General features: G+C 41.6%; 1 protein-coding gene across 2 annotated transcripts in view; it reads left to right on the top strand.

Moving 5' to 3' along the window:
• The window catches only part of THSD7B (thrombospondin type 1 domain containing 7B), a 299,199-nt gene that overhangs the window by 90,129 nt on the left and 181,734 nt on the right, over positions 1 to 27,336 (top strand). For both annotated transcript variants that reach the window (XM_066553613.1, XM_066553614.1), the window contains exons 4-5: positions 15,570 to 16,365; positions 24,621 to 24,875. In XM_066553613.1, coding sequence (XP_066409710.1) covers positions 15,570 to 16,365; positions 24,621 to 24,875 — 1,051 coding nt within the window. The remainder of the gene's footprint in view (positions 1 to 15,569; positions 16,366 to 24,620; positions 24,876 to 27,336) is intronic.

Here is a 27,336-nt window from a genome sequence, read left to right on the forward strand (position 1 = left end):
GAACTAAAGATCAGGAGCATCATTAGACCAAGTTATCTTAGTTGAATGACACATGACTCTTTTGTGAGTGGTATCGAGATAGAATGTGACATTTTTGTCTTACAGTAAGTTCCCTTCTAGTCAAATGGGCATCACAGCTGCCTTTGAGTTGCAGGGAGAATTTGATTTCTAAATCCCATAAAGTGGATTTAGGTCCCAGTTTGCCTTTTATTGATTAGAAAGTTAAATTTAATTGCTTACGCAGTGTTTTTTTCCTATTTTACACATTTTATCAGTGAAATACAGGCCCGCATCTTTGACTTCAAACAATTCTATTTACATAATCAGCACATTTACCACTCTCCCTCACAGTTTACATATTGGTTGAGCTCGTCTGCCTGCAATGTGATCTGACCACAATGGCTAACCACTCCTCAGAGATAATTTACATTATTATTGCAATATGGATTAGGCATCAGTGGGAAGCGAGTCCGAGTCGATACGGAATTCTTTCCTGTGACTTCTTGAAAGAAATTATATAACAGCCTGATACTCATTTTGAAATTCAAGGAAGTTACTGAGAAATGTTTCTTGGCATGCTGAAGTTCGTCAATGAAATTTAGTAATTAGTTCAGCATCCAAAATGTAGGAGAGAGTTAAATGAAAAAAAAAGTAGGAATGAAATGAAAAACTGAGTAGGAGTGCAGACTCTGCTCATGTCAAATTGACAAAATAGAGACCAGTTTGTCCCTGTTTCCCTTTGGAAGATGATGCCATGGATGCTTCTGTCAAGTGTCTGCTGGTCCTGACACTGCAAACCCCCCGAGTGAAGAACATGGATGTTGCAGGGGGAGATATTTATTCTTGCTGTAAAAGTGTTTTTCTCCTTGAGCTGGCAAACACATTCACAAAAATAGACAGGAAAAAACTGAATTCTTGTGCCTGCCCAACCAATTTATTTGTCTGGGGCTTGAATTCCCTGAAGAGAGGAAATATGACAGATTCTGCAGGAAATAGCAGCTGTTCTTCCTCCTCCCTGGGGCATGGTGATCAGTAAGCCCCCCCTTACTTTTTATCAGTGTGATTGGCACCAGTGCCTTGTTCTAATGGTCCAGCTGTTGAATGCTGTAATCCCTGTTGGCCTGATGGCACATGGTGTTGTTACTGCTGCATGCCCTTTATTTATATTCTTGATGCTGAGTTAATAATTTATTGTAGCTTGTATAAGCAATTTCATTATAATTGAGTGATTTTGAAGGGTTTTTTAGGGTGACCATAAAAAGGTGTTTTCAAGCCTCACCAAAGTTTCTTTAGGGAAAATCTGTTTTTCCCATAAATTATGAATATAGAAAACCCTACAGACTTGTTGTTATGGATGGGTTTATTAACATATGAAACTTGAGAAGGGCTTTAGTACGTCCTTAATCTAGGGAAGAATTTGTAATATGTTCTGATTAGTTGGTATTTAAAAAAATTAAATCAGTTTCTATCATAAGTCTCTTTGTTATGTGTAGTATTCTTCAGCTATTACATGTGAAATGAAATGAATTAGTTGAGAAGATTAAGGTCTGTTGCAATACCCAAGACTCTGAACTTTGTAGTCAGGGAGCCATAGTGACTTGTTTTTCCAAGGCATTGCAGTATCTTATAAATGTAAAGACAGTGAGGGCTGATGCAAAACATCTTTATTTCTACTTACTGAGGCTGATTTATTCCCAGACCTCAGGATTTGAATCTGTTGCATTACAGCAGGCACTTGTGTGTTTACCAGTGTTCTGGCACAGTGCTCTGCCTGGGCTGGTCTGGCAGAACCTGGTTCCCTCTTCCTGGTTCATTGCAGTGCTGGTGGGATTTGGGATTGCAGTTTCAGGAATAAAACCACACAGATCTGTATGGGCTGAGAAGGACAGTCCATCTCTTAATATGAGTCCAAGTGTTGCAAGGCAAATTTTTTCTCCTCTTGGTCAAGGAGGAAGAGATAAATAAAGCCAGTTAATTAATGGCAATGTGGCTGAAGCTGTAAGAGGGTCATCAGTGTTAGTCCAGATCTAATCATTGCGGAGGAGAAGAACAATGCAGTTATTGTTGCACAGCTCCCCCCTTGTACACCTCTCCTGGTGTTACTGTCCCCTTGCTCCCATGCATCCTAAGGCTGGGCTGTCACCCTGGGGAGGTGGTGGGTTGTCAGCTCTGGAGTCTCCTCCCAGGAGAAATGTGATGCTCATGTTGATGGTTCCTTCTCTAGGATCCTGTGGGATGCTGTCCTGAAGGGCCAGGAAGGTACAGGGCAATGCAGGAGTGCATACGCTGTTTTATTCTCTCTTTATTGCAAAGTTTGGTGTGAGGCTTTCTGGACACGTGGTGGGAAGCTTCTGCTTTCATAGTCTGGTGCAAACTGATGGCTTGTGGAAATAAATAAGGCTATCTGTGGATATGGTGTGTGACCACACATCCGTCATTATCAGGGGAAAATTCTTTGGGCAGCAACTGTTATAAGCAGGCAAATTTAGATAAATGGAAATGGTGACTGAGTAATCATTAATATTCTGTTTATGCATGAGTAAAAATGACTGTGGAAAAGTATTTAGTTGCTTAGTTTACCTGTCAAGAGTGTTTATTGGTTTAAGTTAGAATACTTGGGAGAATGGGAATATGGTACAGTGAAGTGGTTTGGGAAGAGTGATGGGACAACAAAACTGGCTGATCTTTGAGTAAAAGAACCTATGGCAATGCAGCCTTACAGTGACCAAGCTCAGAGGCCAGGAGGTGTTTTCTCTGTTTTTCAGGCATTAAGGTAAAAACAGTTCAAATTTAGCATACCAGCTTTAAGAAAGGGTTTTTAAAAAACACATCCTATGAACAGTAAATACTGTTTGAAGAAATTAGAATTTTTGTTTGTTGTAAAAAGATCTGAAGTTTATGTAGATTATTAGCCATATACAGCCTGCTTTTGCTTTCTGTTTATGCTTTTTGGAACACCCTTTCTATATGTGCAGCAGTATCAAGATTAGATATAGACTAAAAATCTTTCTGCATCATCGCAGAAGGAATACAAGTCATTTAAGATCAATTTTCAAAGATGATGAATATCTTGAATTTCTAAACTTCAGACAGGGCAGACTGTAAATGTTTTAAACATGTAATGAATATGGATTACATTTTCTTAGCTCCCTTTTCTTCATTGATTTTTGCATTTGACCAATCATTTCTCTTTGTATATGTAAAATATATGGCTTACTGTTCAAAAGATCCCAAATCAAATTGCCTTTATTTACCTCAGAATATTCTGAAATATTGTTATGGGAATCATAAGAAAGGAATAGACATTTATAATAGAATACTGTTTTCAAGTGGCTTCATTGAATTAAAGAATTCCTGGTGGAATTAAAACTCAATTAAGAGCAGTTATGTCAGTATCCTTAGTGGGAAAGCCGATTTTTCCTATTTGACAGAAGTACCAGTCTGGTTTGTCTACAGCTGAGTGTTCCCCATCTGCTGTGGATGTATATAGGTTTCCTGTGGCTGGTGCATGGTTACACAAACTCTGCTCTGAACTTTGCAATTCTTTAAACCAGGGGAGAAGACCAGGAGCTGGATTTCCTTCTGGAAGAGCCCAGATAGCCCTTGCCATTTCTTAAGGAATTTCTTTCTGTAGCAGTTTATTGTTTTCTTGTGGTGATCCTGAATCTTCATGTACTGGTTAATGAACCAGCTGGGGCATGCTAATGAGCTGGTTCATATGGAAACAGCTTACTCATATAAAAGCAGCAAAACTAAAAGCCACTTGAAATCTGTGGTTCAGGATTATTAGCTAAGTGTTTTTATTGTCCTGTTCCCCAAAATCACTCCTCATTCTGCCTGTCTGCATTCCTCTCAGGGGATTTGGAATAATTAGGTTACCAGATTTCAGTGTTTTGTTCATTGCCTGTCATAATCTGATCTTCAGAAGTACCCACAGCCTCCCTCATGACCTCCAAGGCACTGTGGGAAGGGTTAGGAGCTGGTTCCAGTATTTCAGAGCCCATGGTATGGCAATCATGATATTTTACATATGCTCTGGTGTGTTGGATACAGACTGAGCAGGAAAACACTGATTGATTCCAAAATGTGAGCAAAATGGGATAATTTGGATATAAATATCTCACAGCACATAGTTCTATGTCTGTGTGTACTTAAATCTTTGGCATCAGTTATGCACAATCACACATATATCCTTTTCCTTTTAGGAAATAATTTATGATTTTTCTTGATCAGATATGTCTTAACCTATGAAGGGGAAAGGGATATTTGTCTTGGTTTATCTTTTCTGCCATTCCTGAGCTTGAGCAGGTGTTGGAAGGTTCCTTTGATAGCATCTCCTTTCAGTCAGGACTTTGGGCTCATCCACTCCTTTGATTAAACACTGGGGCAGCAACATTTCCTGTCAATATTTAGCAAGTTGAGGGATTTCAGGTGCTATCTGATGAACCTAAATGTGACCTAAATTGAACTGAAAGCAGCTGGAGGCAGGAATGGCCTTTTATCTTCTTGAATGGTGTTTGAAGTTGTGCTAGTTCTTTGAGGTGTATTTAAATTAATAACCACTGCATTACCTTGACAATACTGGTAGAGATAACGTGGGATTTCCATTATTCTGGCCTGGTTTTTGATCATTTCCCAGTTACAGTGAGGATGATGAATGAACAACACCAAGAAATTATATTTTAAAACATTAGTTTTGCCATGTGGTGGCACAGGGGACCAGAGATGATTACCAGGGCTGATGTTTAATTTAGAATTATCTAAAAATTTTTACTTGACCCCTTTATATCAAGGTGAATCCGTGGCTGGCTTAGTTTATGCAGGTATCTGAGGCAGTCATGACATCAGTGTATTAGATTTATTGTGCAGGCTAAATTATCTTTTTATATATTCAATAGAACCGCTCAGGAGTACAAAAGAGGACTCCTTGCAGTTGGATTTTCATGCAAATATCTTTATTTGTAGTGTAAAACAGTAGAACAGATAGGTGCTCTTGTGCAAATTACTAGCACTGTTTGTAAATATCTCTGCAATTGAAAGCAGCAGAAGTGCCAGATGTGCAATTACATGAGCACAGATATTCTACAGAAAGCTGCTTCTGTGAAACAGAAACAAGCTTAATATGAAAATCTTTGCTTTTGAGAGCATGCATGCTATGCACATCATTAACCTGTTAATTAAATCTATTAAGGGCTGCATTTCTGAGGCCTTGTTAAATGATTACTTATGTGTAAGAACGTCTGTTTCTAAAAAATCTTCACTTGCAAAGTGTGGGCTGGCATTGTGGTGGCAGATGCCTTTGTTTGGATGTGAAATACATGTACAGCATATGTGCATCCATATCTGATATATTCCCATGTCACAATTCTTTTATTTCAAAAAATCAGGGTGTGAGATCTTTTATGGCAACAGTGACCAGATTTCCAAGTTCAAGATTGTCCATCTCTGCTCAGCAAACAGAAAACCTGAGTGCTCTCTGCCACATCTGGTAGTGGTTTTTGAAAGAAATATGGGGCTGTGCTAGCAAAACCAGCCTCGGGATTAGGTATTATCAGCTGTTTAAACATCTCAGAGGAGGTGGTTTTATCCCTTGTGCTGAAGCTGTGAAAATGTGAGTAAAGGTGTCCATCTGTTAGGATTTCAGTGATAGATGAAGGCTATTCAGAAATGCAAAACCACGATAAATTCAGGCTACTGTGAGCAGAACAGCTGCCAAAGAGGTAGTGAAGATCTGCCCGTCTGCTGAGACTGACCCCTAAGTAACTTCAGGGTGCAGTTTGATGTTTGAACACTTCCATCTTTGACTTACTGGAATTGATGTTCTACTCTCAGCTTTCTGTATTTCAGAAGTGCAGATGCTGAGAAAAAGCATCCCAAACTCTGCCCCTTCCCCTAAAGTGCTTTTTCCCAGCCCAGACTGTGGGTTAACACCTTGCAGGACTTGCAGCTCTTGGGCTCCTGACACAATTTATGGCCCAAACTATGGTACTCTCTTCTCTGTTTATCCTTAAGCATTACTGGCTTTTGCTCTATGGAATCAATCTCAGCTGGAAGAGGAAAAAACTAAATTAAAATTAAAACTAGTAGAAAATTTCATGGGTTAATACAACCCCTTCATATGATCCCTGGATCTCAGTCTGGCCTGATGTTCAGATCTTAACCTGACCATATTTTGCTCTCTTACCTGCATGTGCAGTCATTTGGAATGATGCCTGGCAAAATCTGCCTCCAGATGGGATGGAGATTTTTCTTTCTTCACATACTCATCCAGAAATGATGTGCTTAGTTATATTTTGTAATTTTTGGCACAAGATTCCCAAGACTTTTCTTATCTTAACACCTGCAAGCCTGAATGAGGTAATGTAATCATGCTTCCTGAGTGCAAACTGAAGCATTTTAGTATTCTTAGTATTCTGTTCTACTGTCAAGAAGCAGAATTTATGATGTGATGGGAGTTTATTTCAATTAGGACATTATCGTCTTTGTTTTGGCTTTCCTGTTACATTAATTATGGAACTTTTGTGAACTAGATTTCGTTGTTGGGTTTTTTGTTTTTTTCTTTTGGTTTTTTTTTTTGGGTTTGTTTGTTTGTTTTGTTTTAGTATGTGCTATATGCTTGTCCTTCTTCCCTGAAGGGAAAACCACTGGCATCTCAAAACCTTCCATGCTGCTATGCATTGGAAACTGCAGCTCTTTGAGAGCTCTTTGAGTTCTTTGCTCAGTCACCAGTCAGCAACCAGTGCTCCCAGTGTGTGTGGGACAGTGAAATTGATTTACTGCTGGAGAACACTTATATTCCACATTTTGGCATAGCTTCTCATTTGGTTTATTCCTGCACAGCTATTTTCACACAACACAGAGAGTTGTGCTTTTCCAAAATGATTTCCCTTGAGAATATGGAGTGTCTAGAGTAAATGGAAATTTAATTATTAATAATTGAAAGAGGATAACTAAATATGGACTGTAAATAAAGTGAAAATGCCCAGTAAAAGCAGATTGTAGAGTTCTACAATAACCTCTGTCCAGTTTTTATAGAATTGATAATGCACATGTTTAAAAATAGAACTTTTCATATGAATTAATTATGCTGTTGCCAGGGAATCGTTATTATAGGTGTTCTCCATCTTTTCAGAAATACTAATTAGCAGCAGTTGGGCTCCATGGGGCTCCTGCCCATTGTATAGCTCTTCTGTAATGTTTATTAGGAATAATGAGTGGCCCATGTGGTTGAGAAGGTGTTTTCTGTAGCAGTACACGATGTCTGTGTTTTACCTTTTCTGTTCCAAGTGCTGTGGGCAGCCCCACTTCTGCTCCAGAGCAAGGGGACAGGAGCTGCTCCAAGGGGGGCTCACCAGAGGTCCCACCTGGAGAACTTCCCAGAACTTCCCACATCTGCAGGTGGATCAGCTCTGCAGGAGGCTGAGGGACAGGTGAAGCAGCTGCTCTGTTTCACCCCAGCCAGACTTGGTAGCACTTCCATGTGCATCTCTGGATTTCCATCCCTTTACCATCACATATTGATTGCTGTAGTAGCTGAAAATGTTCGTGGGCTTCTGGGCTATGGTGGGTTATAAAATATGTAAGTTGGAAATAGGATGAAGCTAAGCAGAAAAATTATAGTTCTCCCTTAAAATAATGTCTGGAGGGGGATGCATGTGTTTCTGTGATAATGTGTTTGTGAAGTAAATTTCTGTACTTCAGAAAGGTTTTGCAGGTGTGCAGATTGCTATATTATTTCACAACTTTTTTCTCTGAAACAATTTTTTAATTTTGCTATTATTTTAATGAACAAACATAATTTAAGCTTCATGAAAGAGTAAGAAAATTAGAAACTGCAGTTGCCACAATTTGGAAGAGGGGTTGGGCTCTATCTTTGGTGTTTTCTGGGTAATGAATTCTTACAGAACTAAAATAAGAATTCTCTGTGTGTCTTGAAGCTCGAATAAGCAGATGTTGAACTGCTGCCTCCCCCAGCTGTCCCAGCAAGGCCTTGTCTCAGGGCAGTGAACCTTTGGCAGAGAGCTTCCTGCTGTGGCTCCCTCAGGAGTCCATGAGTGCCAATCTTCCCTGTTCATGAGTTCTTCCCTGTGAGGGGGGTGAGGCCCTGGCACAGGGTGCCCAGAGAAGCCATGGCCGCCCCATCTCCCTGGAAGTGTGCAAGTCCAGGTTGGACAGGGCTTGGTGTTACCTGGTCCAGTGGAAAGTGCCCTTGCCCATGGCAGGAGATTGGAATGAGATGGTGTTTATGGTCCCTTCCAGCCCAAACCATTCTGTGGTGAGGTTCCTTGTGAAGATGCAGATGAGGTGGACTCTCCAGAGCTGAGTGCATCCCAGCTGGGCTCTTACCAGAACATGGACATGGGGTGAAATGCTTCAAGCAGGCTTTGCATGCTTGAAAAATATCTCAGAGTGACTGCCTCTGTGAAGGGCAGCAGTGTGTGAGAAAAGCAGAAAAAACTCTGTGTGAAGCTTGCTGGTGTGAAAGCAGTGGTGTAAGGAGCTGTATCCAACTGGAGAGACTTCAGAATCACGCAGTTCTGGGAGCCAAGTGAGAAATAACCCCATTCACAAATCTCTCTCTCGCTTACTTTTACTTGCCTGCAAATATCAGAGTGGACCTTCTCAACTTCTTGTTTCGTTGTGCTTGAAGGGATCGGAGATTTCCTGTGGACTGGGGAAAAGACTGAAGTGCACCTGGGGGCTCAGGAGAAGGTGCTGCTGAGAGGGGTGTCCAGCAATGCCAGGATTTCCCCACAGCCCCCACTGGTAAACTGGTGGTTTGTGTTACAGGAGGTGCTGTGTAACCTGTCTTGTGTTGATTCTGGGTTTGGCTTTTTCCCCGCTGAGAAATAACAGTTCCTGTTGGGGATTACAAACCCCAGAGTCAAGCTGGAGTGACTGAAGAAACATTTCTTTTGCTCTTAAGGTTACATTTACAAACACCTTACAAAGGCTATTATGTTTTAAAAAGAATCGGTTTCCATAGATGTTTGGAATTCCAAAAAGGCCAGAGTTTGATTATGGCTATTTATAATCCAGCACTGAGGTGTTTTTAATCTCATACCCAGTAAACAATTTAGAGTTGTAATCTGTCGATAAGATCTATTTATCCTTTTTGTTTTTCAACGCACAAGCTTATATACATTACTTATTACTAGGTCTCATATCCTATTTTCCACTGCTGTCAAGGCCAGAAATCTGTTCTCACAGACCCTCAAAATGTGTTGGATGAATATGACAGAAATGTTTTGGAATGTGTGGGGGTATTTTTTATTTTTCTGTTTTTAATTGAGAGTTGAAAGGAAAGAATATTTTTCCCTGGGCTGTCTCCGGGGTGTGGGCACATGATTGAGTAGCTCAGCTAATACCATTTACATTAGTTCTTAATATTGGGAAATCCTGCCTTCCAGTGCCAAGGGGTTAGTAAATCTCTGTATTTTCATAAACAGCAGTGTTCATTACATTCTGCTGCAGAATGTCTTTCTTGCTGGAGTGTGTCTAGAGTGTTACAGCATATGGATAATAAAGAAAAAACCTGAAATGTAAAATTGGAACAAACTGCTGCATGGCTGTAAGTCACTAAATTTCACATTTATTCAGATCTGAAATAAGATGAATAACTAAGCTGCTGAATTGCTCATTTGTGTAGGTCATGAAAGTTTAAAAAAGTGCTGCATATATTTAAAATTAATCCCAGGAATCAGAGGAATTTTTTATGCCCTGTATGACACTCAGCAAATAGAACAAGAGTCTTTTGTATAGAATCTTTCATTCAGATTATAGTACAAAGGGATTTAATGAATTGCTGTTAATAATAAATAGGAAAATAATTGAGACAGTTAAGAATAGGCAAAGTAAATAATCTCTATTTTGGCTGAGATGTGGCAGCAGATGCAGGGCAAGGAGACAGGAGGGCTCTTTTCGAAAGCAAGGGAATGGGCAGTTCAGCCAACTTCAGCCATACTAACATTCCTTTGTATTATAAAATACTGAAACATCCCCGATCTGGTGTCCTAGACTGCAAAGATTCTAGCCTGTTTAGTCTGCAAGAAAATATGTGGCTGTAGGATCCTTATCTAAATCTTTAGAATTATTTTTCTTGGCATAATGTGCCGAGAACCCCAATGCCTTTGTATCATGCCAAGAAAAAAAATATTGGTGAGGAACTATGTTGTAATTTGTGTGATCTTCAACAGCTTTGGCATATGAAAAATAAATATACCTCAAAATCTCATAAAACGTGCATAATTCTCATAAAATTACATTAAAATTACATAAATCTCATAAAACCTTCTCATAAAACAACCAGCTATTCTGGTGAAACATATTCAGTGGAATTTATTTTTTTCTGTCTTACTAATAGTGGAGATTAATTAGCTGTAGTGCCATTAGGAATAGGGCTCATGTGTTCTCTGAGTCAGTTGATACCTGTTCTCAGAATTCACAGGCTGAGTTGGAGCTTTGCACTTCCCATAACCATGCTCTGGTGGAAGGATGACATTCAGAGGGCTTCTGGGACATTTCAAACGGAAGTATTCAATTAAAGTGGATGCTGCAGGGATTTTTGGGGAGTTATGTCCTGTCTGGTGGAGTCACTCCTCAGTAAATGAAGTTGTACATCTTTGTTATGATGGATAAGAATTAGGAGTTTCTGTTCAAAAACAAGTTGTTAAGGTCTTGAACGATTGCTCCTAAATTTGATACTTAAACTGAAAGAGAGGGTAAAAATGGGTAGAAAATAGGACTATTCCAATGATTGTCCATTAATTTTTTCAGTGTTCCTTCGGTGGAGCGTATCTCTTATCTGATACAAATTACTAACACAATATTCTGTTTTACTGATTGCTCATCTTCTGCTAAGTTTGCAAATCAGAGCATAGCAACAGGGACAGAGTCATTGTGGGAGATGCTTATTATTGAATGAATTCTCAGACGGTGAAATGGTTTCAATTAAGCTAAAATGTCACAATAAACAGAGCATAATTATTCTAGCAGTTCTTATGAAACAATAACATACTTACTAAGCAGCTCTTACTGGGATTTCTCTTATAAGTTTGGTGTTTGGTGGTGTTTTATTTTGTCTGTAAAGTGTAATTATTATCTGTATAGCTTGCTTGCCTTATGTGTGTGTGACCTGTGTGTCAGAGAGCAGATGTCACTGCATCCTTTCAGACACAATTATGGTGCAGTTGTAGGTAGGTCTTGAAGGCAGGAAAAACAAATCAGTGCACAGTGCATCAAATAAACTCAATTTGCTGTGTTATTGCATGTTTTGAAAGGGGTTAGAGAAGCTGAGTGGGGTGATAGTACAGCTCTTTCTGGCTGATCAAAGATGAGAACCAGAACAATGTGTAATTTTGCTTTAACAGATTGTCTTGATTAATTAATCCCTTTCATGTCATTGCTTGTAGTGTTACAGATGCTCTGGAAGAAACAGTGGGATGTCTTTGTTCACAGTTCTTCACAAACAAAGACACCTCATCTGTCTGTTATGATTTTTGTGTGAGCCCAGCAAGTTTTGTTTCCCTTCTCATTTTTGGAAATAGTGATTTGGTTGAACTTCTCTTTGGCTTGGTTGACTAATGGATTTATTCATGCTGCTGTGTGTTTATTGGTATTTTGGAGATCTCAGTGGTATTTATTAGTGAAAACCTTTTGTTTTTGGCATCCTGCTGGAGAAAGCCTTGCTTTGAGTTAGATGCTCCTACACAAAGATACCCAGGTGGAAAAGGACCACGGGAGCTCATCTGGTTAAACGTCATCACAGAGCAGGTTCAGCACTGAATGCACACCCTGAGGTTTCTCAGGGTTTGCTCAGTCAGATCTTGGAAACCTCCAAGGATGAGGTTCTGTAGTCCTTTGGGGCAGCCTGTTCCCAGGGTTATCCTCACAGCAGTGAGGTTTTTCCTTACACCCAGCTTGGAGCCTCCCTGTTTCCATGTACATCCGCAGTCTGTGTCCTGCTGCGATGAGATCAAACCTCCATCCAGCATCTGATTAGGGTACAATACATAGGAGACAGACTGTCAAGCCTTTATCTTCATATTTTTGTACTTTCTGTAGACAGATCACTGTGAAATTAATTTCCTCTTATTTAGTCTTCTTCTTTAATTACCAGTGGCCTTCCATTCTAGATGGGGAGTTGTAAAGCATGTTTCTGCAGTTCAGGCTTCTGATGCCTAAATTGCAGTGGGTTTATAACACAGTTAGTATTATAATTCACATTGTGCTGAGATGTTTCTTTTAATTGACTCAGATAGATTTTGAGAAAAGTGTAAATTTAATATGAGCCTTCTAAAAATAATTAAATTCTAATTACAAAGCGGACTATTGACTAGAAGTATTTGCAGCTTTCTCCTCATTTAAGCTACTGAAAAGGATATTTAACCAAGCAGTGAAACACTGTGGATAAGTTTACTGCCACGTCCTGAGGAGATTGTCAGGAAGTGAAAAAAATCTATAGTAATGGGTTTTGCATCTGATTTTTTTAACCTTATTTTTCATGCTTCTTTTCCTGGTATGCCAAGAGCAGGCTCTGTTTTTAGCATGATTGTCAGGGAATAATTGCAAATTATAATATGTCTAACGACAGTGTAATTACTTACAAGTTCTTGCTTGGTGGTTTTTTTTTTGGTTTGTTTTTTGTAATTTTTCATTCTAAATTCACATCTGACTTTAAATAATGGTCAGTTCTTGCTTTCTGGCTTCAGCTGAGTGTCTCTCTATCCTGTTAATGTTTGAGTGATCATTCTGCTGTTCATGAGTAGAGCAGTTCATGAGCAGCCCCCAGGAGAGTTCTGTGCAGTGGGGAAAGAGCAGTGCTGGGTTTGATGAGTGATCTCTGCTACAACTGCTTGGCATTCCTCCATGGGGGGGGGGGAGTTAATGCTATTTTAATGCAATTCACTGTCTTAAGAAATAGTAAATCCTTGATTGGTGTAATGTGTTTCAAGGTCCTATTGGTGTGTTAAGTTTCGTTCATTTAATGCTAAAGGGATTTTTTTAAAAAATGTTTGCTTTAAATAAAACTGGTGAAAATGGAACTTCTTCTGTACAGAAACTTCCACATCTCTAAAAACTACACTGCCTTTGCTGAGGTGCTGCACAGAAATAAATAAGTTCACGATACAATTATGTTGTGATGCTTAATCATTGTCACTTTTCCCTGTTAATAAAAAGCCACCCAGGATTTGAGGTCTGAATTTTGACTATTACCTTTAGATGACAGTAATTGCATAATCTGATGTCTGGTTTCAAATCTTGGTGGCAATAGAAAAGATTATTCTGTTAGATCAAGGTGAAGTATCAAGGATGAATGTTTAAGTTGTCAATGGACCTCTTCCCTGTAACTGAACTTCAAAAGCATTTTTAAAGATTAATTTTTTTTTATTACTTAGTTTTTAAGCACACTGGATTCTGCTGAAAGCCTGTCATTAGTGTAGGATAGCTTGTAGAGCACACTAGAGTTTGATGCTGCCTTTTCTCATTCAAGGTACCTGTCATGACTGAGTCCTTACCTTGGGCTGATGTCTTTTGGTGTGAAACAGGCATAAAAAGGACACAGATTTCTGCACACAGCCTGAGGGATTCAGCAAAAGCTGGAGCTGTCCAAACCTCGAGGACTCTGCCATCCCCTCTTGCCCCAGCCTGTCCACCACTGCAAAAGGTGCCTGATTGAGGGCAGAGCTGCAGCCCTGGCTTGGAAGATAGGGCAGGAGGAACATGGGATCTATTGGAAAAGAAGCATAGTTATATCCAGTTCCTGTCTGCTTCTCTCCTTTCCTAAAAATAAAAACATCAGGAGTTTTTATTTATTTATTTTCATTTTTCATTACACAGTGTCAAGGCCTGTCTCTGGAGGATCAACTCCTCTATTCACAGAGAAAGAACAATGGGATTGCCAACAAAACCACCATTGCCTGAAGAAAATACCTGGGATTATAATAGCAGCTGTTATGGGACTGGTTTTGGGTTTTGTGTGTGTTTGAACATCTAACTGATTCCGGTAGTTTTAAAATCAATTTAAAAAAAAAACTGACTGCAGTAGCATTGCTTAATATAAATCGACTTATTTGTTGCAAGTTCATTTTCTGCCTTGAAAAAATAGAAATGACAGGGCAGTTGCAGTGTATTTTCAGGCAAGAATTATATATGCAATGTTTGTACTGAACAAAATGGCTCTTTTATGAGGTATTGGAAAGTTTTTAAACTTAGGAATGAGATAACACCCCCTTGAGATGATCATCCAAGTCCCTTTATTAGTTAAGATTCGGCCTGAGTGCTTTTCTCTACCTTTGCTCTTCAGTTTGCTGGCAATTTTGTACTTTATAGCCCTCAGTATTTTTTTGATTTGGTGGATTTTTATTGAATAATATTTTCACAGACAAATCGTTCTATTTAGCCTTGTCTGATTGCTTTCACTTGTAAATCCTCAAGTAAATTTCATACGATTACGTATGTCTGTTTGTGTGCTCCAGAACTGAAAACTACATTGCTGGGTTTTATTTTGGTCTAATTTCTCCTCCTCTTGAATGATGGCTTTGCCACGTCTCATAGTGCCACGTGCTGCAAGTGGAAACGATTTACTCAGTGTACCTTGAGGGTGATTATTTTCATGTATTTATCCTCACTGTTTTATCCCTTTGGATGATGACTCTGCTGCTTCCCAGTGCAGTTTATTCTGTTGACTAATTGCTCTATTAAGACTGTTTTCCTCTTATCTAACTTGACTTTCTTTTCCTATTAGATGATTGTTCTTTTATGATCATTTTTATATTAATTTGTACAAATGAAATTAAATATTCATTTGGGATGAATTTTACTGCTGCAGAAATTAAAGGCTTGCCTTTAATTTGAAGCACTCTGAGGCATTTTCTTTTTTCCCCAAATTTCTCCAAGTGATTCAGTGATGTGAGTACACTGGGAGAAGCGACTCGCAGCCTTTAGGAAGCACTTAACCAATTTTAGAGACCAGCTGGTAGTTATTTGCTTTTTAAAATATGACGGGATATGGCTTATATTTTATATATGATTTATATTTTTTAACATGGGCAGATAGTGATAGGAGAAGGGGGAATATATTGAAATTAAAGAGGAAAGATTTCGGTGAGAGGTTAGGAAGAAATTCTTTAATCAGAGGGTGGGGAGGCCCTGGCACAGGGTGCCCAGAGAAGCTGTGGGTGCTCCATCCCTGGAAGTGTCCAAGGCCTGGCACAGGGTGCCCAGAGAAGCTGTGGGTGCTCCATCCCTGGAAGTGTCCAAGGCCTGGCAGAGGGTGCCCACAGAAGCTGTGGATGCTCCATCCCTGGAAGCGTCCAAGGCCGGGTTGGATGGGGCTTTGAGCAACCTGGGACAGTGGAAGGTGTTCCATGGCAGAGGGGTGGAATGAGAGGAGCTTTATGGTCCCCTCCAACCCAAACTGTTCTGAGTTGATGGCTTAGTGGTTGTGTGATTTTCTGCCTGTTGTCAGGAGGATCTGCAAGGCAGCATTCTGTGCTATTTCTGCCGGTTGTCAGGAGGATCTGCAGGGCAGCATTGTGTGGCTTTTCTCACCAGCCCCTCTCTTGCAGGTCACTGGGGCCGCTGCATCGGGGACTGCGGCTCGGGAGGCGTTCGCAGCCGGGCCGTCTGGTGCACCCACGCCGAGGGCTGGACCACGTTCCACGCCAGCTGCGACCAGCAGGACAAACCCGAGAGCCAGCGGAGGTGCTTTAAAGTGTGCGACTGGCACCTGGAGCTGTTCGAGTGGGAGGTTTCGGGATGGGACAGGTGCGGGCTCGTCCCGGCTGCGGGCGCTGAGGCGGGGGCCGAGGCCTGTGTCACCGCTCAGCACGGGCTGCAGCGCCGCAGCGTCCGCTGCCTGCAGAAGCTGAACAGGACCGTGGTGTCCAGCGAGATCTGTGAGCACTTCAGCCCTCAGCCGCCTGCCGAGCAGGCCTGCCTGGTGCCCTGCCCGCGGGACTGCGTCGTGTCCCAGTTCTCGGGCTGGTCCCCGTGCGGCCCGGGCTGCGCCGGGAGCCTGCAGCACCGCTCACGGGCCGTCATCGCTCCCCCGCTCTACGGCGGGGCCCCTTGCCCCAACCTGACGGAATCCAGAGCCTGCGGGACTCCTGCCTGTCCCCTCGGGGAGGAGCAGCACACCTACAGCCTCCGCCTGGGCCCCTGGGGCCAATGCCGGCTGCCCCATCCTAAAGACGCGGAGCTGGCGGGCAGGACTATGCTGGATTTGGGCTCGGACTCTGGAGAGCGAAGCACGGCCGGACTTGGCGGCTCTCATCCCCAGCACCCAGCCGGGGAGGTGGAGATTGGGTACCAAACCAGGCAGGTGCGGTGTGTGCGCAGCGATGGAAAGCACGTGGAGCTGAGGTAAGGCGGATTCCCGCTCGGTGGCATCCCCGCTGCATTTGTGTGATGGAGCCCTGGCTCTGCCTGGCAGCACCACAGTGAATGAATCCCCTTCTTGAGTTTTAAACTCAATTTTTAATGTGTTTTGTTTATGAACCTTTTCTTGATTTAATTCCTTTCTAGCGTATGTTGAAGATTTTGCATTCTTCTATGATTTGCGACTGTTTAAATTAATTTTATATTTTTTAATAATTCTCTTCTGGGTCTCTTTTTTTTTGTTGTTGTTTTGAGGAAATGGAATTATATATCACTTTGTGCTGTTGCTGGGCCCTGGCTGTGGGAGATGGAGGATCCATTCTCAGTCATGTACTGCATATATTTGGTATAAGAGGCTAAGATTGCATCAGCTTAAATCCTTCATTCTTATGAATCAATACAGGGTAAAATAAGTCTGAAATATTGTGAATATGCTAGAAGGTATATTTTGGAAAGAAACCAGTGAGTAAACCTGGGGCTTTCATCTTTATTGAGGAGCTTTCCTGTCTGGGTGTAACTCTTGGGTGCTGGTAGAGGATAGGTGACTGGCATGCCCATCTTTGATAGAGGTTGATGATTTCTGTCCTTATCTAATGTTTTATCTAATGATTTCTCTTTGTCTTTATAGGTTGCTTTGCTGTAATTCGAATGTGAAGGTTGCAGTAATGTGCAGCAAATAATGGAAAGATTTATTCTTTCTATTTCTCACATATAAATTTAAGCTGAGCTCTGCTGTTTCACTTCAGGTTGGATTTGGGTAGGTGCCAGTAGCTACAGATGACTGATAAATTGATTGATTTATGAGAAAGCCAGAATTTCTGGAGATCTTACTGTGTTCTGTTTTTCAAGGAACTTAGAAGTTCTTGAAAAATCCTTCTCTTGAATTTTGCAGAAATCAATCTGTTTCTCAATAATCCATAGCTCCTGGCACCTGCACAAACTCAAACGGCAGAGAGAAGGGGTTATTTTACATCCAATTCTCTACCCCTGTTAATTTCTGCAGTGTTTTTGCACACACACTGAGGTGAAAATATGAATTCTAACCTTTTCTCTTACCCGCTCCTATTACACCCATTCCCAAGTATGGAGTATTTTTTTATCTGTTGGAAAAAAGTCAGGCTTTGTGAAATGTTCCAGCAGTTTCTAACATCTTGACTTTATTACTTGTCTCTTATTATATGCTGATTCTAAATATACAGATTTTATGCTCATGTAGCTGCTTGACTTTAATGGAGTCACTTGTGATTTATTCCACAGTGTGACCAGCAGCAGCTTTATGTCTGTTAACACTTGTTAGCTTTCTCCTGCCTCTTGTATCTCATTTCTTATCAGCGGCTCTGGGAGGGAAATCCTGATTTTGTTAAAATTTCACTTGCTCTGCCCTCACACACTCACTGCTATATTTGCTCTAATAGTAGAAATGGAAACTTTCTATAAATGTTTTCTGTTTTACACACTGAATTTCTGGATGACAGTGCAGAGTTTTAGTTTTAGTGACTACCCCTGATCGAGCTGTCTTTTTCCTTGTTCCTTTCTGAGTTTTTTGCTGATCTAGCCCCTTTTTTGGGAGTGTACAGCTCCATTAGCCACCTCCTGGCAGTCTTTTTCTGCTGAGCTTGTGTCTCAGATTTACTGCAGAGCTGAGCCTGACCCATCCTTTACTCTTACTCTAAATGCAAGAGCAAAGCCCATTGATTGAGTAGAGGAGAAAAGGTCATGTCATGTTACAGCATCCAGACACTCACACACTTCTCCTTTCTCCTTTTGGACCTAAAATTCAAAGCTAAAAATCCAGCCCAAAATCCAGTCCATGTTTAGTTCCAGGACTGGAGTGTCACAGATATCAAATACTCCTGACATTGACTCCCTTTAAGCATCCCCTGGTGGTGTCCTCCTCGTTTTGTTGTGCAGCAGATTTGCTGCCATTCTTCTGAAGAGCAGCCTGATCTTACAGATGTTGCTTTACAGCACCGGTGGTATTTTGGCTACTGATAAAGAAGAGTAAATGCATTTGCATAACCCCATAGTGAGGACTGGCAGGCAGCCAAGTGTCTGCTGTAAACCAGGGAAGAAGTGTCTTATTTGTGCTCCTGCATTTTCCTGGCTGATGTTTCCCATTTTTACTAACGTTGCTAAGCAAGCACCACTGTAAATTAAACTTCTGGAAAGCTGAGGCAAGGGACAGGAATATCCCAAGATGTGCTTTAACAGTGGGCTCTGAGCTGCTGGTCTGCCAGGGCTGTGCCTTCCACCACTGCCCAGTTCTTGCAGGTGACAGGAGGGGTCAGCTAACCACCACCAAGGCCCACCAGAGGAGAGGGGCCACGTCCTCATCCTGCCTCCTAATTTATAATGAAATGGCAAAGATGCCCAATCTATTACCAAGGTTGTTTAATTTGCTGGTGTCTGATTGCAGGGCTGTAAATAGGAATTACTTGGAGAGAGGAGCATGTGGAAGGCCAGACATGCTGTGTCAGGGAAGCAGAGCTGGGGATGTTTTTGATTAAGTATCTTTTCAGTCTGGAGGTTCTGCATTTCTCAAAAGAGAAGGAAAAGGGACAAAGGAAGGGGAAAGGGAGGGACAGACCTTTTCGAAAACACCTGAAGTGACAACAATTGAACAGCCAAACATCAGTAGGCTTCGAGAGGGTTTGCTTTTGCTCAGAAACGATTTTGGTGTAGAAACCTTACATTCATGAAAATAAAAGGGGTAACATCAAAATAGAATGATGTCATGGATCTGGTTTGAACCTTTTAAAGACTTTCTTTATTAAAAAAGTTGGATTTTTTTTCATACTATTTCAGATAGAATTCAGGTTTCATTTTAGTTCAGAAAAATGTTATCGTTTTGCCTTAAGCCTTACATCCAATAACAGATTCAAACACAACCACTTCCATGCATTAAAAAAATAAAAAAATCTCTGAAAAAGATGCAAGAAATGAATGTGAAAAAATGCTGCTACTTTTGCTTTCCTGTCTTGTCACAGTTGTAAAAATCTGCAGAATAATGAGACAAAAGCACTTCAGTTCCTTCCTTTTTTTGTTAATAAAAGGTTGTTTAGGTTAGATACTAAATTGCAGTTTGGTAAAATAAATGTGCATAGTTAGACATTGAAATTCTAAATAAATTTAACCTGATGTTCTAACCTGATGTGTGTGCTTAACTAAGCATACTGAGAAGTTAAAGTCAGGAGCAAACACTTAAAAAGCGTTTTTTTATTATTATTATTTGGATTAGGAGTCTTTTATGTACATATTTCTTAAACTCTTCATTCTATGTGTAAGATGACAACAGTGATATAATAGAGTTGGATTTGGGTTTCTGTTTACTTTACTTTGTAAGTGAAAATTCAGGTCAAACTCAGTCAAGGGACAATCCATCTGTCAAAGCGGAGGTGGAGCAGCATTCAACTCTTTTGTTTGCATCTGTAATTTAAATTTCCATTATCCATTTCCTGGTGGACTGTGCTTAACCACTTTGCTGTTGTATGTTTTTAGGAAAAAAATATTTGCAGTTTCAGTGTTGACATTCTTCTGTTCTCTAGATGAATACAAAATTCTGCAGTCCGGAGGTGAAAATGCTGTGCTGTAAAATGCTATTTGATGGTTGTGATTCTGATCTGGGAGAGAAATTCTATGTTCACATTCCTCCTGGCAGATGTAGGAATCAAGCCTCAGTGCTCAGGCTTGAAAACAAATCCCTGAGCTGTTGGAGGAGGAGAATATTCTTTTCAAAAGTTTTGTCTCTCATTTCTTTTGCTTTTATTTAAAAGCACAAGAAACAAAGGAGCAGTGATGGCTTTTTTCATTTCCATGAGTAACGATTTAGTGGCCAGGCATTGGAACTGGCTGCTCAGGGGATGGTTCAAAAGGTGTGTGGATGTGGCACTTGGGGATATGGTTTAGTGGTGGACCTGGCAGTGCTGGGTTGATAGTTGGACTCGGGTATCTTAGAGATCTGTTCCAACCCTAATGATTCTGGGGTTCAGTGATTTTAGAAGTGGCGTCCAATAATAACTGTGGTTTTTCTCCTGTTCCTAAACTGTGCTGGGAGGCACAAGATCTCAGAGTCTGCCAAGGTAGTGCAAATGGAAGCCAGCATTTATTTTTAATTAAAACAGAGGATCTGGTGCATTAAGTTCTGGAAACACCAAAACTTTGACATCTTTACTGATGTTTGTTTGGATTATAGGTCTCCCAGTTCCCTTTCCCTTAAGTCAGTTTTATGGCAGGCAAATATTCCCCATCTTCACCAACCTGGTGCAAAAGGGGCTGATGTTTCTTCTGCCAAAGAAACCTCTGCTGCACAGATTGAATATATGGTATCCAGAACAGTCCTGTCAGCACTTGAAGACCCTAAAAATACATTAGGAATTCTCAGAAGTGTGCCTGTTAACACTGATTGCCAATTTCTAAGGGAAATAAGTGTTTTAATACTGTTAGAAACATGGCAAGACTGTCTGTTATGAGATGTTAATATTATTGACCAAGTGCAAAGAGCAGGTAGTGTGAATGCCAACAGCCTGTAGGGCTGGGTCTTAAATTGCAGATTAGGAGACAGTGCTGAAGAAGAGGAAAAAATGGAAATGGATTGTTAACTTAGCTCACTTCAGGATTATCTTGCTCTGCAGCAGGTGGGTTTGAACATGAGTTCCCTGGTCAGGCATGGGACTTCCCAGGAGCCTTCCTGAGCTGCTGGGGGGGAGCCTGGCTGTGGATGTGGTACCCTGTGCTCCTGGTGCTGCCTCTGTGCCAGCAGCATGGCCACGGTGACAGCTTCTTAGTGTGCCCAGTTACTTTGCAGGTGATGCTTTCAGTGTGAAAGGTTTAACAAGAACTGCCTGTCTCACCCTGTAATGTAAGGAAATGCACTCACCTGTGCTTCTGAGTGCCTTGGTACAGCTGGGAATGGAAGCAGGGGTGACTCCTGTGCTGTGCCCAACCTGATTTACTGGTGCACAGCTCCTGGGTGGTGTTGCTGCTTTTTCCACCTGATGGACCTGTTCCCACTCATTGCCATGTGGTGGATGTGATGGCTCTGTGACTGCAGGGCATGTAGCACAGGCACTGAGCTGTTGGAAAATGTGCTATTTTTGGTGAGTTGCTTTTTGTCCAGAGCAGGAAGGTGGTGTGGTTCAGCTCAGGGCTGCACAGTTTGTGTGTCTCATGGGTGTGTGTGTGGCTGGAGATGGAGGAGATCAGTGGTGCTGCTCTGTGGGCAGCAGCCTGAGGTGACACAGCCCCAGGGATGTGGAGCTGCACAGTCAGGGTGGTACCCAGGGCTGCTTTCCCTCCTCCTCTGCTGCTCTGCTCCAGGACTCTGGGAGTGTGAAACAGACGTGAGTAGGTTTCCTTCCTAGTGTTTTGTGTTTCTTTAATAAGTGGTTTATTGCCCTTCAGCACACAAGAGGTTCAGAGGGCACTGTGCCACTTGAGCGAGCTGTGCTCTGTGCTGCTGCTGGCTGCTCACTAATGGATCCATCCTACACCGCAGTGTGGGCTGGGAAACAATTCCTGGGGTTTTACAGTGTCAATCCAAGCATGTAACACACAAAAAAGCATCACTTGTGTAAGTTCTGCTGGATCACCATTACCAGATCGACCCCCAAGTAGAAGATCTAACCTGAGACATGAATATGTCGAAAATCAGTTTAAAACCAGGGCTGATAGAGTACCTCCTGTCCCCAAGACCTCGTTCCTGTCCCTGCTGGTTTGGACACAGCCACAGCAGCACAAATCTGTGTCTGGTTTGCAGCCTCAGATCAGCGAGTGTCTCTCAGGTCTGGGCTTTATCTGTATTAGATTGTCCTAAATACATCTGTGACATGAAAGGCTGTGTCTGAATTTCATGCAAAAGAGTGTTTTTACATTTGTCTTTGTGTTGCTCAGTGTCACAATTAATTTGACTTGGAGGCTCTGAGTGAGTAGGTACAAGTTAATTAATTTTCTTTCTGTTCAGCAGTTGCTTGTAATTCTCCCTCAAAAGCCTACTTGAACAGGGTGGAAATTGCCAGCTCCATGTCTCATTCACCTTGAGGTCAACAAAGTTAGCATCTTGCCTTTTATAGCAGGAGCAGTGGGGGAGATTTTCAGGGAAAGGAACAGCTATTCAGCCTCTGGCAAAGGCTTTTGCCAGTGCAAGGGTGATTTCTGGGCAGGGATGGCTTTCCCAGCCAGAGGGTTGGCACAGGTTTGGAGAATCCATTAGGGGAGGTACTGGAGGCATTGTCTGGCTAAGAACTGGGCCTGGCAAAGATCATTTGAACCAAGACTCCAATCCAGATTTTTAAAGGCTACATTTTAGTTGGTGTTTCAGTAAAGATCAGGCAGGGCTAAAATCTCTTTGGCAGTGGTGCAACCCCAAAAGTGGATTTTGCTATTCACACTATATCTGAATGGGGAGTTTTGATTGCTTTGAGAAGCAAGATCAGTTACTTTCCCTCCCCCCACCATTCTGTGTTCTTAGATAAACTACAGTTTTCTGGTACCATCAGTTAGGACAGTGTCTTTTATGTGCTACTGTTTTATCTACTGAAAATCAGGAATTATTCTTCCTTGTTAATGTTTTAGCATGGGTGGCTCCCCTGTTGGAAAAATATTAAAAAGGAAATAAAGTGACCATTCACCATTACTGTTCCAAAAAACCACTCAAAACCCCTGGTTTAGTAGGTAGCTGTATCATGATTATTACTTTCCAGAACCTCGTTTTGACAGAACTGATGTTTTGTACCAGAGACAGCTTTGTAATCAGTTCAGTTTGACTTGTAGTAGAGAAATGAGATATGTTTTTCAATTGTAAGCAAGAATAGTTTCATTTTGAAGGGGTTACGTCACAGGCTGTTTGTACTTGTTGAAGTTGTTTAAATAAACCTCAGTACATTCATTCTCACAGCACCTGTGAGATTACTGAGTTTTATTCTGGGCGAAGAAATCAAGACAAAAAATTGTTATAGTTTTTTTTTGGTTTACTTTGGAGTTCAAATAGAAGCCACTAAATGCTGGTGATTGAGGGTCTAGTCAAACTTGATATATTTCAATGGGAATATTCCTGTTGACCTATGTGGAAAGGGGACCAATTTCTAGACTGGAGAAGGGACTGAGTGCCCTTTATCTTCTCTGCTCTCCCCATGAGGCTGCCCAGCAATGCTGACATGATTGCCCCAGTCTGTTTGCTTTAGTGGGAGATAGTTTGGCCAAACTGTGCTGTAAGGAATAGCAGGAGAGGTAATGGCTGCTTCCCTGGCAGCAGCCCTGGATTTCACACCTTTTAAGTGTACCTGTGTTTGCTCCTTACAGCTGGCAAAAGCTTTGACCACAAGCAGCTGGAGGCTGGAGAAGAAAAATTAGAGTTCACACTGAGTTCTTCAGGTGTGGTCTTAATTTCTGAGGCCAGTTTGCACTGTCCATATAACACTATACAGAAGTCAAAATGTGTTGTAGCTTTGGGACTCTTCAAAATGTTATTCTGGGACTTTGTACCTTGATACCAAATCTCATCAGTTGGTAGCCCTTGGAATTTGGTTTCTTATTGTCTTTGGCCTAGGGCACCATTGAAGTGTTACAGAATGAATGAGATCATGTCCTGATGTCAGCTGCAGTAATTGAGTCCCAAAATCCAGCCTCAGCTGTAGCATTCCCGAGTCTCTGGTTGTTTGACAGGTTAGAAAACCCTCTGACATTGTTTGACAGCACATGTTTGATAACAGCCTCATGGAACTGAGACCTTTCTTATTAGTGTGGGATTAATTATGTTTTGAAAGAGCAGACTTGCTCAGCAGGATGTGCGGATGGATGGATGGATGGATGGATGGATGGATGGATGGATGGATGGATGGATGGATGGATGGATGGATGAACGGATGAACATCTAGTCCTGTGTGTGGGATGTTGGAATGGTTACCTGTGTCAGTATTTCTCTTGGGCTTGGATTTTGTTTTCCATCCAGGACAAACTGTGAAATTCTGGCTACACAGGGGCAAATATAATGTTTTGTGCATCTGTTTTAACTCAGATAAATGAGATACAATATTTACAAAGTACTCAGCATACAAGTTTGCGCCCAAAACTCACTGGAAATGTGTTATGTGCCCTGCATTCAAACTTCTCTTATTCTCATTGCCCTGGTGTTGGTGTAGATGTTCTGCCTGAATGACCATGGATTTCTTCTTGGGGTGTATGGCTTGGAAAAGAACTTCATTGAGCAAGACCTCCTCAGCTGTTGTACTGTGTTCTTACCGCAGCCTCTGCCTGCAAGACCCCGTGGGCCCCGTGACCTCCAGGGCCTGTGTCATCCCCAAGGACTGCGCCACGTCCGAGTGGTCCCCGTGGAGCCGCTGCTGGCGCAGCTGCGGCTGGGGCAGCGTGGCCGCGGGGCTGCGCAGCCGGCGCCGCCGCGTGCGGAGCGTGCCCGTGGGCACCGGCCGGCCCTGCCCGGAGCTCGAGGAGAGGGAAGCGTGCAGTGGAGGAGGGAAGGCACCGCTGCAGCCCTGCCCCAGGTATGGCCAGAGATGCTTCTTCCCCGGGTTTTGGAGGTAAAGAAGCCCCTGCAGATACTCCCTGCTCGGTTTGTGCATGGAGAGGGGTGCAAGTGGTGCTTTCTCTGTGTCAGAGAGATCATCGATTTGGTCATTGTTAGCTGTGATTATTGGTATTAGTTCTTGTTACTAATGCTCTCTTTCAATTATTGCTATTTTCATTATTCCTATTACAATAATTACAGTTATATGTAGAAATAAATCTGAATTGCACCCACTACATTTCATATGTAGTTCACATTTATCATATTTTAAAAACTGAGAGCAGTTGCTCTTGTTCTCTAAATGGCTTTTGTCCTGAATGTTGTTTCAGAGAATTTCATCAGCTGTGCAGAGACTGGGCAGGTCTCCACGGCTGAGCTTTTATTGGCTTTGAAATTTTAATTTTTGCATAAGATTTAATGATTCATCTTCATCTCCCCATAAAAAAATCCCAGTGTTGCTTGAGGAAAATGGGAACTGCTCAGAGGGTAATAGATTAGACTTTACTCAGCTTCCCTCTGCGTGCTTCTTGAAATGGGAAACTTTGCAGTCCCTGACAGCTTGCTTGGTTTGTGGTGTGAAGGAGAGGATCTCACCTTTCTGGTCTGTAAGCCTGTGCCATTATGTTTGACCAGGCTAACAGAGGAGCTCAATAGTGTGCTTTGCAAAGAAAATAAAATATTGCTTGATTTTTCGTGAGACATGCTCTGAGATTGACTGTAAAATGCTTTGGGATTGATAGAATTTTATATGCATGCAGAAAAATCTCCCTGTCTGTGAATGAGTGTGTTTAATAGGAGAGCTGTTCAGTGCTCAAGTCATGAGTTTCTGGGGCTTTTGCCAGATACTGCCAAAACCTTCTATAAAGCCTTTGCAAGATACATTTCTTAGGAAGGCATCACCTGTAAAAGTGTCTCTGTATCACTGGGCTCATTCAAAATCAAATGCTGATCATTTTTATGCACCCTGCTAGCAGAAGAGAGGAAGTATAAAAAAATATTCTGTTGCTTGATTACATTCTAAGGAAAGGCTCTTACAGAGTGATTTTTGCTCCTGCCCAAGTGCACATCAATTTCAAAGACAATAGATTAACACATTGTCTTGCTGATTTTGTACAGGAGCGTGGGTGCAGGTGATACCTGATGGGGGGAGACTGGCTGGAAGTTAATCAGGGAGTGAACAGACGTGGGTCTGTCCCTGGTTTCTCACTTCCCCTTTTTGACATTGCACTGTATTGAAGGGCAAACGGTTGTATAGAGCCAGGAGAGCACAAAAGGTGAGAACCTGCAAACCACTGATAATTTTTGTAGGTGCCTCCCTCTCTGTATAGAAAGAAAATCTGTTCTTTTAGTGCATTGCTGCTCTGCCCAGGTTTTCATAAGCCTGTGAGCTCTGAAACCTTCCCCATCCCATTATGCCTCCCTACCTTGAAGCAACGCCTCCAGGGCAGTACCTGCATGAGTGAGGATGAACTCTAATGTGCTAGCTCAGAAAAATAACATTAAACTTGCAGGTTAATAGAGCCACTTAGCTGAAAATATTAAAAAGTACAACTCTGGTATTTAGTTAATAGTTATTTCTAGGGATGTAATATCTCAAAATGCAGGTGGTAGGCTGTGACCTTCTCACACTGTGCAGAAGAATTTTACAGCAGTGCCTGGTTACTAGACTTTGATTGATTCACTCAGTATAAAGAAACAAGCGAGAATGAAAATCCATAATATTGCAGTATGTGCTGTGTGTCTACTGGATGTAAGGCTGTGGGGACCAGGATTTTGTATTAATGAACAGAAATAAGAAAAATGTATGTTATTTAGGTTTCAGCAGCTGGTAAAGGTTGCTATTGGTCCATATTTCAGTTTGCAGACTGGTGATTTGGTGTTGGTCCTTGGGAATTGGTGACTGAGCTACTGGAAATAGCTCAGATTGGAAATCAGTAGCTTTCCAGACATAGAGAGATGTAGTGTTAATCCTTGTGAAATAATACAAGAAACTTCAAATGTTTCTATTCTCCTTATTTGACCACATTCTATTTGTAAGGTAATACCTAGGAAGATTATGCTTTTTCCCCATTATATATATACCATTTTATCTGTAGTTTGCTGAGGCTTGCCAAACAATCATCTTTTCTTTCTACCCCTTAAATGAAGATGATGAATTTAAGGAGCTTCAGTAGCAGAAATAAAAGAGGCTCTCCTTCATTTGTCTGGTCTCAAGACAAACCACTCCTTCTTTTTTTCTGTTTGTCTAATCAGATTAGGTTTTAAATCCTTTAAGGTAAGACTGCTGTTTACTTTCCAAGTTCCTAGAAAACATCTCTTTTTTTAGGTTGATTTGGAAACAAGTAGTCTTTCCTTTAGTTTTAGGGCAAGAATTTTCCACAGCATGCTTCAGCCACAGCAAAGAAAATGGGCTAGAACATAGACCAGAACAAGTTGCT

The sequence above is a fragment of the Molothrus aeneus genome, chromosome 7, assembly GCF_037042795.1.
Source record: "Molothrus aeneus isolate 106 chromosome 7, BPBGC_Maene_1.0, whole genome shotgun sequence".
NCBI classification, from domain to species: Eukaryota; Metazoa; Chordata; class Aves; order Passeriformes; family Icteridae; genus Molothrus; species Molothrus aeneus.